The sequence below is a fragment of the Suricata suricatta genome, chromosome 10 (genome assembly GCF_006229205.1).
Source record: "Suricata suricatta isolate VVHF042 chromosome 10, meerkat_22Aug2017_6uvM2_HiC, whole genome shotgun sequence".
Taxonomy (NCBI): Eukaryota; Metazoa; Chordata; class Mammalia; order Carnivora; family Herpestidae; genus Suricata; species Suricata suricatta.
In genome coordinates, this window is record NC_043709.1 from 93071737 (window position 1) to 93085660 (window position 13924).

At 42.7% G+C, this 13924-nt stretch overlaps 1 protein-coding gene across 1 annotated transcript in view; it reads left to right on the plus strand.

Moving 5' to 3' along the window:
• GPR19 (G protein-coupled receptor 19) overlaps positions 1-13924 on the plus strand; it is a 38680-nt gene that overhangs the window by 24244 nt on the left and 512 nt on the right. Inside the window, exon 4 of the mRNA XM_029955535.1 lies at positions 13033-13920. Coding sequence (XP_029811395.1) covers positions 13055-13920 — 866 coding nt within the window. The 5' untranslated portion in view covers positions 13033-13054. The remainder of the gene's footprint in view (positions 1-13032; positions 13921-13924) is intronic.

Genomic DNA, 13924 nt, shown 5'->3' on the forward strand with positions numbered 1-13924 from the left:
ATGCTGGTGGGGTAGTGGAAAGTGAGAGTGTTCACACTCAGTTATCTAAGAAATGCCATATTGAATTAGTTACTATTTATTACTGCTTAACAAATGAACACAAATTTAGTGGCTTAAGATGACAGCTATTTATTATGTCACAGTTCTGCAAGTCAAAAGTCTGGGTGGGTTGGCTGGTTTCTTTACTTAGAGTCTCAGGAGGCTTAAATCAAGGTGTGTGCAGGACCGTGTTCCTTTGTCGAGGGTGAGTCCCCTTCCAAGCTCTTTCCAGTGATTGGCAGAATCCATTTCTTGTGGTTGTAGGACTAAGGTCAGGTTTTCTTCAGTTGGGGACCATCCATCACTCCTAGAGGCCCCTCCCTGGTTCTTGCATGTGAGCCCCTGTATCCCAGAGCCAGCAACAGCATGTGCGCTCCTTGCCATTCTTGGGATCATCCTCTGACTTCTTTTTGCCTCATTTGTCTGCTTCTAACCAGAGAGGATTCTCTGTTTTTAAAGGCTCTGGGATACAGGGGCTCACATGGAAGAACCAGGCAGGGTCCCAGAACAACGTTGTTGTTGTTGTTGTTTAACATCTTTATTCATATACCGTAACATCCCCTCATATTAAATGTACAAGGCAGTGATTTTTGTTGTATTTACACTATTGCACAACCATCACCATAATCAAATTTCAGAACCTTTTCGTCATTCCCAAAAGATCCCTTTGTGGCCCTCTAGGCCTGACTTACACATGGCTCCAGGGGCCACAACCACATCCTGGTTCAGCCATCCTTGTTTCTCCCTCCTATCCTCTATAGAAATCCCGCCCCCCCCCCCCCCCCCCCCCCCCCCCCCCCCCGGCCTCCGTGCCCCCCAGAGAACCCAGCCTCCAGAAAACAAAAGCCAAGGAAACAATGTTGTCTTGGGCCCAGTAATACAACTCTCCTCCAAGATAAGGCAGAACTTAAGGTCTGGGGTCATTCTCAGAAGGGGACGAAAAAAAATCTCAGGGCATCTGGGTGGCTCAGTCAGTTAAGCATCCGGCTTCGGCTCGGGTCATGATCTCACGGTTCGTGGATTAGAGCCCTGCGTCGGGCTCTGTGTTGACAGCTCAGCCTGGATCCTGCTTCAGATTATGTGTCTTCCTCTTTCTCTGTCCCTCCCTGCTTGCACTGTCTCTCTCTGTCTCTCAAAAATTAATAAAAAAATTTAAAATAAAACCTCAGCAAAGGGCACAGCACAAATCAATTCTTCAGTGACTTATTATCTTGCCTTCGTACAGTGCGGTGGAGCCTTCCAGTTGCAGTTATCAGTGGGCAACACTGACTCAATGGAGGAGTGACCTGAGATGAGTGAATCAGGCCTCCTCTTTTCCCCCTCCTCTACACAGAAACGAAGGCATTCCTTGCTTCCTGCTTAAATGACCAGGCGAGGACATATTGTGGAGTGGGATGGGCAAATAGGAGAACCAATCTGGTACAGAGTCAAAGGAAGTTCCCAGAGACACTTAGTCCATCTAGGCCCCACTTAACCCCTTTTTTTCTCTTCCTTGTCCCCCATCCCCTATAAGATAGCTTCTTTTGACTGCAGAGAAGTCTGAGTTGCCTCAAGGAAAACAGCCTATCACGAGTACTAAGTCCAGGCCTTAAGGAGCCTGAAACCTTGTCAAGATCTGGAAGGTGGCTGGGGATCCAAGGCAGCTTAGTGACTGGGTTTTCTTGTCTTGTCATCTGTCTGCAGCAGGAGTCCTAGGGAGTCTACTAGCAGTGGTTCTTTTCTGTTATGGCTGCTACTGCTTCCTTTGGTTCCTCAACCACCCAACCCTAAAGAAGGGCCTCCTTCCATGCTCTGCTCTTTTCTTTCACAGAACTCACTACAACTTATGGTATTTGTACTTATTTATTCCTTTTCTTCCCATCTCTCCACAACTTAGTCATAATTAGACTGTGATCCTCAGGAAGGTAGGGACACGGTTTTATTGGTCATTGTATGCAAAGTTCTTAACACAGTACAGTATGGCACATAGTATGACCTTAAAATGGATTTATGGAGTAACAAATGAATTAATGAAAATGGGCAAAGAATCTGAATAGACATTTCTCCAAACTTATATATTTATCTGGATGTCTCTACTTGGGTGTCTAATAAGAATGTAACACCCAAAATAGAATTACTGATTTCCAGTTCCCCAAACTTTTTCTCCTCCCCGCCATCTCAGCCCTCAAATCTGGGAGCCATTCCATTCCCTAACCCCATCACATATCAGCAGATCTTCTTGGCTCTGTCTCCACAATATTTTCAGTAGCCATCTACTTTTCTCCAGTTTCATTGCTACTAGGTGTAAGCCATCATTATCACTTACTTAGCTTATTTTCATAGTCTCTTAACTGGTGCCCTCCCTTCTCTCAGCCCCCTACACAGCAATTTAAGTTGTATTTTTAAAACATAAATCATGCCATATTCCTATCACTCCTTTGCTTAAAGCCTGCAATGAGTCTCATTGAAATAAGAATAATATCTGTACCCTACAATGCCATATGTGATCTGATCCACTGCCTGCCTTTCTGATTATATCAAGCACTATTTTCTTCCACATTCGTATGTTCCAGCTACATAAGAAGCTTATTCCTGCCCCACGGTCTTTGCACACAGTGCTTCTGCCTAGAATATTATTCTGATTTTCATGTGACTGGCTTCCCATCACTGGGGTTTCAGCTGTAGTATCACTTCTTCAGAGAACTCTTCTCTGGCCACTCCCATCTGAAATAAGACCCTAATGCTACAATGATTTTGAAGGCAAGTAACAGAAAACTCACAGGGGCTTAAAGCCATACAGAAACATATTGCTTATTTGAGAAGCCTAGTGGTGGCTTTTCTAACAGCACCTCAGTGTCAAGACACTAAGTAGTATCCTGGTGAGTCTCAGGACTTCCCCTGACCTTACTGGGTGATAAGATACCACCTAGTGCCCTGACCTGTTCACGTGACAGATTACAAAGGTAAGAAGTAAGTGACAGCCAGGCCCGCAGGACAGGACACTTTCCACATGTCTCTTTCCTCTTATCAAGAAACATTTTCTCAAGAACCTCCCAACACCCACCTGGAGATTTCCTCTTGTCTCAGTGCCAGAACCATCCCTAGCTGCAAGGGATGGTGGAAAGTAGCTGTCTTGCCTTTTCAGCCTCTTGAGAGAGGAGGGCAAGGGAGAAGTTGGAAATGGCCGTTGGGTATTGGCCATGGAATGTGCCATTCCATTTTTCATTGATCCTTGGTCCCTCATTCTGCATTATTTTTCTCCATAGCACTAGCCATTTCTTTACTCTTTATGTATTTGTTTGTTTAGCTGTTACTTTGTCTTCCCTTCTAGAGGTAAGCTCCACAAAAGCAGGGACCTTGTTGTCTGTCTAGCTAACTTCTATATTTCTAGCAATCAGCACAATCTTGGTTCATACTAAGTGATAAAAAGTATTGGGTAAATGTATTATTGAAGACTATTTTGCACATACCATTGTAATGAAATAGTCATTCCTCAGGGTGATGTTTCTTGGTGTTTTTTTTCTCTTTTTCTCCCCATTTTATCTGACTTTACAGATTTTGTGTGAACAGTAGAGAGAGGGAGATGTTCAGTATTTTTAAACCTGGAGCTGCATCCCTCCTGCACAGAACTCTTCTAAGTGGCAGTGGGGTGAGAGGTATTGGCTAGCGTCCTTTCTATGCACCTACAGCAAGGTGCCAGTTTGACCTAACATTTTCTCCTGCAACACTGTTCGTAAAGAATTTGGGGAGGACTGCAGCTCATGGCCAACAGAAACCTTCATGTGGGGTAAAGCTTGGGCTTCTTTCTGTTATATTCTTTCTGTTATATTCTGTGACATTTATTCTGACGCTGGCCATCCCACAAAACTGTCAAGTAGGGGCTTTTTCACCTTCAGCCTTTAAGCCTTCCCCCACTCCCTCCCATAATGGCACCCCATCTTTATTCTCTCAGGTGCTGTCCTCAAGGCTTTTTATTTTGCCATTCCTTCTTTTTTTTTCTTTCCATTAAGATTGTTAATCTGAGAGATAAAAGGGGTCTATTCTGCTTATAATAGTAAAAAATATTTACTCTTTAAGAAGCATTTACATTTTAATAGGACCTTGACTTAAAAAAAATGATGCTCTAATGGTAAGAGATGTTGAGAAAGAAGCTTTCCTCATTTCCAGAAATCACTCCAAGGATGCTGACTCCGTTTATTTCTGATATTTTGGAATTCACATGAAGGACAAAGAAAGGTGAAAGTGATAGAAGAGCAATACAGGTCCGTGGACAACCAGTATCCAAACACAAAGGTGGTGTGCCCAGGCTGACCTTAGAACACTGCTTAATCCCAGTCTGGAAACAGATTGAAAGGTGCAGAGCTGGAAATATTATGGAGGAATATTTATGTATTATATAATATACAGCCTTTCCTATTGGAAAGGGAGAAAAGGCAGTAGATAAAATTCCAGGCTTGTAAGCGTGTGGTACTAGGGGTCTCAGATGGTGGAGGAGAAACTGTTTCACTGGAAATATGCAATTATTCAGAATTACCTAATGGAAATAATTTAAGTGGAGTGGATTTTATATGCTTTTGAGAAAGACATTCAATTCATTGTATTACACAATTTGGTTTAAGTAAAGGAAAAAGTTTTATCTGGCTAATATGTCACTAAAAAAAATCATGCCCAACTTGGAGAAAGGTTGTATTGATTTATTTGGATCTCATTGATTTTCTCCTTAAAATCAACAATGTGATTGATGATTAGGTACCAGGGCGCCTCCACAAAAGCCATTCACTCTTAACACATTTTTAGTGTGGCTGATGTTAGTATTATGACTACAGTATGTGAGGGGTGATGTGGTTACTAAAATTTGCTTGTCGATGGCTTTTGAGAGTTCTGTGAGCCAACAGGAGTAAGAGTGCTAATTGTTTTAAAGTTTTTAGAAGTTTTTATTTAAATTCCATTTAGTTAACATACAGTGTAATGTCAGTTTTGGGTATATAGTGTAGTGATTCAACACTTTCATGCATCACGCAGTGCTCATCCCAAGTGCACCCCTTAATCCCCCTCACCTAGCTCACCCATCCCATTTACCCTCTGGTAACTATCAGTTTGTTTTCTATAGTTAAGAGTCTGTTTTTTGGTTTGCCTCTCTTTTTCTCCACTTTGCTCATTTGTTTCTTAAAATCTACATATAAGTGAAATCATATGGTATTTGTCTTTCTCTGACTGGTTTATTTCACTTAGCATAATGCTCTCTAGCTTCATCCTTATCATTGCAAGTGGCAAGATTTCATTCTTTTTATGGCTGAGTAATATTCCATTATATATACACACATACCAAATCTTCTTTATCCATTCACCAATCAGTGGATGCTTGAGCTGTTTCCATAATTTGGCTATTGGAACAATGCTGCTCTGAACATTTGGGGTGCATGTATCCCTTCAAATTAGTATTTTTGTATTCTTTGGGTAAATGCTAGTAGTGCAGTTGCTGGATTGTACAGTAGTTCTATTTGTTACTTTTTGAAGAACCTCCCTAAGAGTGCTGATTTTTTAAGCACTTGCTATGTGCTGGATACTGCATTAGATAATGTATAGACCTGTGCAAGGATAACGCACATTGAGTATTTTTCTCATACTAGGCACATTGGTTTATATTAGCTCATTTAACTCCTGTGCATGTAGTATCTCATTTAATCTTAATAATAATCAAGTGTGATAGGAGTAATTATCCTCATTTTACAGATAAAACTGGAGTTCAAGAAGCTTAGATCATTTGTCCTGGGTCACATAAGTTAATAACAGAGGTGGAATTTACACTTCAGCTTTCTGACTTCAAAGCCCACATACCTATACACTTTGCAATATTCCTATATTGTGAGGTAAAGATTTTCAGCACAGGATTATGTTCTGGGTGTAGGTTTGCCAGATTTCGCTAATAGAAATATAGGATACTACTTAAATATTATATGGGACATATCTATGCTATAAGATTGTCATTTATCTGAAATTCATCTTTTACTGGGGATCCTGTATTTCATCTGGCAGCCATATCTGGGTGGCACATTGTGAGAACATGTCTGACCCTCTCTGGCTTTTCTGTTCTGCCACCACAGTCACGCTGGTGGCTCCCTGGTTCTTATGAAGTTCCGTAAAGCACTGAGCTCTGTGTCCACACTAATAGCTCAGGGCCGGAAAGCAAGATAACCATTCAGGAAGTTTCTGAAGAGCCTGTCTGACCTCCTTAACCATTTGTAAATTCAAGGATATAAATTCAGGGCCTCAGGATGTGTTGCCCTGTAAATCCTGCCCTACTGGAGGCAGTAGACTGGGAAATGTTTAACATCTGGTTGCGCAGGAGAAAAAAAACAACCACCCTGATTTGTGGTGTTTGTCCATTTCTGTGGTGTGACTATTCCTGTCGTGGCTGATTTAATTAAACCAGCATGATGTCATTGGGGTTGAGAAGAAATGTGCACAGGTGGCTCTGGGGAGCTCATGCAAGCCAGTCACCCACTACTGTTTGGGTATTTCTTATTTTCAATATACACAAATCAAGCCTCCATAACAATGCAAGGTTTAAGGGGAAATATCTACCACCATGGTATTTTCTAAGTTATAAAAATTAAAATTTAAATGAGACAGTTTCCTACTTGGGGTACTACCATTGATCAAACTTTTCCTCACTTCAGTTCAAACTGGTTTAGAGTTCTGCTTTCACCCTGTGTTTAAAAGGCAGTAACGGTTAATCATCTGTGATAATGAATTTCCAGTAGTCTCATAGTCTTCATTCTGAAGAAAGGATGTAGTCCCAGACCAACATGTCTTACTGCACTTTTGATGCCAAGCCTCTGTGCAGTGATTTTTCCCCCCCAAATGTTCACTATGTCACATATTTCTGAGCTAGCATATTGAACAGATGTATCTGTGGGTAGGCAAGAGGCTGTGGTGGAATAATTTTACATTCCTGTGTTTGAGGAGTCAAGAAAGACCTGTCCGTGTACAGCAAGTCTGACCCTCTGAATTCAGATCCAGCCTTTTGTAGCCTCCCTATGCATGAAACCCCAGTGGTGGTTAAGAGGGTGGGCTTTGGAGTGAGGCAGACCTGGGGTGACCGCTTTATAACTGGATGATCTTGGGGAAGAACTTCAGTTTTTTTCCATTGGTGAAACAGGGCTATTACCTACCTCAAAGGGCTATGGGTGTGAAATACCTGACACACAGTAAGCACAAAATAAGTATGAGTTCTAAGTAGTGTTAATGCCATACTAGTGTCATCACTGTAACTAGTCTTACTGCTCAGTAGTAAACAGTCTTATTTTATGTATCTGCTTAGGCCCAGCAGATGCTGACCATTGTACAAGAGAATGTGTAAGAGTTTCCAACCAAATCATGTAAAAAAATTCAACATTATAAAAATTCTAGTTTGACATTAAATGTTTGAACAGATTTCAGAAATAAAAATGGTCTTCCTATATTGTGAGAATGTCTGAATCTTTTTAATTTCATGAGGGAAAAGAAATCAATTGTTAGGGTTCTTTGAATCTAGAAGCCGAAGCAGCAGTTGATCTGCTTGGCGAGGAATGGCCCCTGGCACAACTGTGAAGTAAACCAAGTTTGTCAGCTGCACGCCACTGTCCCTCTTTGTCGTCCTTTTGTTTGTTTCTCATCATTCATGCATTCATCCATCTATCAGTGTGATTTTCAAAAAGCTAAAATCATGACTTTTACACAAATATGAGGTGAATAAAGGTCAAAGATTTATCGACTTACTGCTGGAGAAACCAATGAGGTAATAAGGCCGGTTCTAAGAGCATATGAATAAATGGGTATTTATAGAGTTTTGTTGTTGGTTGTTTCTTTAAAGAGGGTGGACATAAGATTGCTAGACAGATACAAAACTGGCTAATGTCCTACAGAGCAATAGCTCATAACCCTTGGAGTTATTTTTTCTGCTAGACAGAAGTCTGCATGTTAACATATACTTTCACAGTGTCTGGACTTTAGTCATATAGTAAATAGCAAAATCAAGCACAGATACATTCTCCTAGAGAATTAAATATCTTTTAGGGGGAAGCCCACTTAACAGTGTCCTCGCATGACATTAAAAAGATATGCTTTACTGTCTTTGCTTTATTTTCAAGTATTGGATACTTTTTATTAACACATTTATCTATTTATTTACTCAGTAAACTTTTAGTATCTATATGCCTCAGGGATACAGAGATAAAAACATAGTCCCTGCCCTTAAGGAACGCATAACCTTATGAAGAAGACCAACACTCAAAATAAAATTTGCAGGGTGTCTCAGTTGGTTGAGCGTCTGACTGGCTCAGGTCATGATCTCACTTTGGCTCAGGTCATGATCTCATGATTCATGAGTTTGAGCCCTGCATTGGGCTCTGTGCTGGCAGTGCAGAGCCTGGGATTCTCTCTTTCCTTCTCCTTGTCTTAAAATAAATAAGCTTGAAAACAAAAACAAAATAAAAATTGCAATACCGAGTGACAGGTATTTACCCCAGGCTCCTGAGGGGGATGGGGTTCCACCAATCTCTAGCTGTATACCATGTGAACCCACCCACCATTTCCCCACAACACCTCTCCTAGAGCCTGATAGATGAATGGTAGTATATAAATTCTAATAAGGATCTTCAGTACTCAGAGGGGTGTGTCATGTGGCAATCTCAGAACTGGAGGGGAAGAAAGAGAGGTTGAGCAGGAAAGAGGTGAGTAAGTTTTTCCTGTTGCTGTTAAAATTACTGCATGATACGCAAGACATAACAACTAACTAAACAACCCTTGTATTTCAGAAACACTCCCCTGAAGAAGGATTTATTTCCAAATTAATGGAGCAGAGGACACCTTTCTGAAATTTTATGTTGGAACGCTAGAATTTAGTTATAACATGGTAGACTATTTTGGGGGTGGGTGGGGATTGCAGAAGCCTATCTGAGGACAGATGTCTCAACCACCTTAACTCTTGCTTACGTGAGAATTCTACTGCATGTAGCAGTCACTGGAGAGACTTCCTGAGGTGACTTCAGTTTCGCCTGCTCTGCTCTTCTCAGGAGTCTGTTTCCCTGTCTCTGTGGTCACCAGTGTTTCAGCTCCCTGAGAAGACACAGTGACTTTCCATCTCTGGGTTTAATTCTCCTAGCAGAGCTCCCTAGGGTAGGAGACCTGCATTTCAGTTCTTTGTCCATAGGGGTTCGATTCAGTAAATACTTAATGAGCAATTATTAATGTAAAGTCAAAGAATAACATTCTTCCCCTGGGAGCCCACAGCTTGATGGGGGAAGTCAGAAACTTGGAAGCAGTTCTAAAGCAAGGACTCCTGATCTTGGAGACACATTAGGATCACCTGGGGGCTGCACTCCGGGGCAATTAAATTAGAATCTCTAGGGGTAGGACCAGGACATGGGTATTTTTTTAAAAGCTCCCTGGGAGAGTCCAGTGCATTGCTAAGTTCAAGAACCATTGTTCCGGAGGAAAGCACACTGGGAAAGTGCTGTGTGAAAAGGGTACCGCAGCCATTCTCGCTGTTAACCTCATTTCAGCCCATGAATGCAGAAAATGTAACCTCTCATTGTAACCTTGGGGAGAATTTAGGTCAGTTTGATTGTAGGGCATTTAGAAACTGTATACTCTGGGAGGTGTGGTATGTAGGACACTATGTCCCCTAAGGGAAAGGGTCCCCAAAAAAGAGCTCCCCAAATTCATTCCACATGTGCTCTCTCTTCTTTGGAAGTTTTATTTTCACTCCTTTGTCTTCCTGAAGAAGTCCTACAAGTCCCCAACTCAAACCTCACCTCCTTTGTAAAGTCTTTTTTTTTTTAATTTTTTTAATGTTTTATTTATTTTTGATACAGAGAGAGACAGAGCATGAGAGGGGGAGGGGCAGAGAGAGAAGGAGACACAGAACTGGAAGCAGGCTCCAGGCTCAGAGCTAGCGGTCAGCACAGAGCCCGATGCGGGGCTCGAACCCATGAACGTGAGATCTGACCTGAGCCACCCAGGCGCCCCTCTTTTTTCTTTCTTGTGTCCCATGCAAAATTGGGTCCTTGTTTTTTTCTCTGCCATTTAGCTGCTTGCCTTTTAGCATCAATTATAATTATTACAAAATTTAGTATGTCAGGCCGCTGTTTATGCATTTTCCCTCTTATGGACCTTACTTATCTTTGTTTCCCTCGTACCTAGCATAGTGTCTTGGTTTACTGAATGAATAAACAAAGCCGCAGCAGTTGTAGGTAGCGTCCAAAAAGTCATGCCATCATCGAGAGAGACCTGGGCTCAGGAGCCCCTCAAGGCTCCCCCATCCAATTTGTGAGTTGCAGGAGCCTTTGCCCTCGGAGTGGTGGGGCTAGAGAAGTGGGCAGATGCACTCGCTGGTGTAATACAGCTGGAGGGAAGGATGGAAGGCCTCACAGTGCTTTAGCTGTGATGGTGAACTTGAGTTTCACCTGCAGAATTTTGCTATGAGAAGGAGAGAGAAACAAAAGTAAGTTCACAGGCTTTGAAGTATGTGTGATGACTACGGAAAAGAGGCCGTGCCACCAGGTTTTATTTACGCCACAGGCATCCCCCAAAAGTTGAGCACAGCTCTTCCTGCCTGGGAAAATTGCTCGTCTGTTTTACTTTTTTTTTTTTTTTTTAATGTTTTATTTATTTTTAATACAGAGAGAGACAGAGCATGAGAGGGGGAGGGGCAGAGAGAGAAGGAGACACAGAACCAGAAGCAGGCTCCAGGCTCCAAGCTAGCTGTCAGCTCAGAGCCTGACGCGGGGCTAGAACCCACGAACGTGAGATCTGACCTGAGCCGAAGTCGGAGGCCCAACCGACTGAGCCACCCAGGCGCCCCTGTTTTACTTTTAAACCTTAAATCTTTATTATATTTTACTTATAAGTAATCCCTATACCCAGTGTGAGGCTCAAACTCACAACCCCAAGATCAAGAGATGCACACTCTACCGACTGAGCCAGTGAGGTGCCCCTAAAGCTTAAATCTTTAAAAAAAATATTTTTGGCATTTTGTAGGTTTTACACATATAAAGGTGAAGAGATCCTTTCAATTTTATAAGTACAAGGGTCATGCATTCTAGATTTCCTAGCACAGTCCTAATTTTAGATCTTACTTTCTGTTTTCAGACATGTCCTGATTTTTTTTTTTTTTATGTGGAGAGTATGGTTGGTATTCTTATAATATCACCAGGCCAGCCATGCTTAAAGGCTTCCTAGAAGTCACATTCCTAATTATCTTACATTTATTTTGAGAAATCATGTAAGGTTTCCTTATGGACACAAAAGCCTGAAGGTAATACAGGACTGGCATTTACTATATCACACTGAGCTCCAGATTTTTGTTGAATGTGGTTTCAGGGTGAGAACAGTATATATTAACACTCCTCTCCCTACCACAAATTAGCGCAAACATCCTTCAGGGAAAAGTGGGCCATTAAGAACTGTTCTGCCATTAAAAACTGTTCTTTCATTAAGAACTGTTCTTGGCAGGGGCCTGGCTGGCTTAGTCGGTAGAGCATGTGACTCTTGATCTTGGGGTCGTGAGTTGGAGTTCCACGTTGGGTGTGGAGATTACTTAAAAAAAAAATAATAGCAAATACTGTTCTGTAATCTCATCTCTGAACTTCAGAAACTTTTCTTTTTGAGGCTTTTTGAGGCTTTTTGAGGCTAGTCATGGGAGCCCACTGACAGGGACGGGTGCTGGGCCCTGCTCTCCCACACGGAGCTGCTCTGATTATTGTGGATATTCGTGCTGTGCTTTCTCTTTCTGCCTAATAGATTCAGACCAAATTAGACCTTAATAATCTAACTACAACCAAAGTCACCCCGATTTTAAATTGAACAGCCCACAATTCTGTGTTTTACCTATTCAAAAGTATAACTTTTATTCTCACCAAATAGTGCCTGTAAAGGTTAAAGTCTTAGCTTTATACTATTTTTCTCTATCTAAGGATCATAAGCTTTTATTTTTAAGTTTCATTCTTTAGAGCAAGACAGAGACAGCATGAATGGGGGAAGGGCAGAGAGGAGGAGAAAGGATCCCAAGCAGGCTTCACACTGTCAGCACAGAGCCCAATGTGGAGCTCAAACTCACAAACCGTGAGATGACCTGAGCCGAAACCAAGAGTCAGACGCTTAACTGACTGAGCCACCCAGGCGCCTCAAGGATCATAAGCTTTTAAAAACCTGCTGAGTAAGTTACAGTTGGGTGGTTTTAATCATCCATTTGCCATAAGCTTTCTAGTAACCTGGTTACATTCTTTAGAGGACATGTTGTATGTTCTTTAGTCACTATGTCATTTTAGGAAACAGCAGCAGAATAACATCAAGGTACATCATTTGTAAGTAGCAAGCTATTAGAACATGGACCATGTCATCTTTTGGGAAAAGCAAGCTATTTTCAGATGTCATTAAATTAGGCTCCTGTGGAAGTGTTACATACAGTTGCTCCATGTCTTTCAAAATGCTTCTGTACTGGAAATTCTGCATAAGTAAGAACGGGGCCATCTCTGGGAGCCAGCCAGGCTGTCTGCACAAATTCCTGCCAGCTGTGTCCACAGCTGACATCCATGTGTTTCCATCTGCCCAAGTTTTCTTGTCGCAGCCTCACTGCCTCAGTGTCCCAACATTTAGGAACTTCTCACCCACTTGCCCCGCATTCCATTTGGGAGTAGCACCCTTAGCACGAGCACCCTAACCCTTTGTGGTCCCCAGCAGGTGAAGGCAACAAGGGCATATCCGGGAATGGAGCTGGGCACGAGTTCTACCTCACTTGAGTAAGGGTCAAGAGAGGGAGAGGCCAGACAGCCTGAGCTGGGATCAGCCAAAATACCTCCTAAAACGAAAGAGAAGCAGAGCCAGAGTTCTTTCAGGATAGGAGTCCAGGGTCAGGTCCTGCTCACTGACTGACAACAACCAGTCTCCGTATCAGATAAGATTGTTAGCCTTAGGAGTCGCTCTTTATAACACCATTTTAACAGGAGGCCTCATTCTTCTTTTCCTATCCAGAACTAAGAGGAAAAAAGTGAATATGGTTTTTGCTCACAAAATGGATGAAAGCAAGCCGCCTTTGGTCATCCCCACGCTCCTGGTGCCACTCCAAAACCACAGCTGCACCGAAACAGCCACGCCTCTGCCCAGCCGTGACCTGACGGGCTTACGTGGGGAGCACGGCTGGAAGAGCAACAGAACGGACCTGCGGTATGGACTGAGACCCGGGGAAGTGGCTACGGCCAGCATTTTTTTCGGGGCCCTGTGGCTCTTCTCTGTATTTGGCAACTCCCTGGTTTGTCTGGTCATCCACAGGAGTAGGAGGACGCAGTCCACCACCAACTACTTTGTGGTCTCCATGGCGTGTGCTGATCTTCTCGTCAGTGTCGCCAGCACGCCTTTCGTCCTGCTTCAGTTCGCCACGGGAAGGTGGACACTTGGCAGCGTGATGTGCAAGTTTGTGCGGTATTTTCAGTATCTCACACCGGGCGTCCAGATCTACGTCCTCCTCTCCATCTGCATAGACCGGTTCTACACCATTGTCTATCCCCTGAGCTTCAAGGTGTCCAGAGAAAAAGCCAAGAAAATGATCGCCACGTCGTGGGTCTTCAATGCAGCTTTTGTGACCCCTGTGTTCTTTTTCTATGGCCCCAATTGGGACAATCATTGCAACTACTTCCTCCCTGCCTCTTGGGAAGGAACTGCCTATACTGTCATCCATTTCTTGGTGAGCTTTGTGATTCCTTCTGTCCTCATCATCTTATTTTACCAGAAGGTCGTGAAGTATATCTGGAGAATAGGCACCGATGGTCGGACAGTACGGAGGACGATGAACATTGTCCCGAGGACAAAAGTGAAAACTATCAAGATGTTCCTCATTTTAAATCTATTGTTCCTGCTCTCCTGGCTG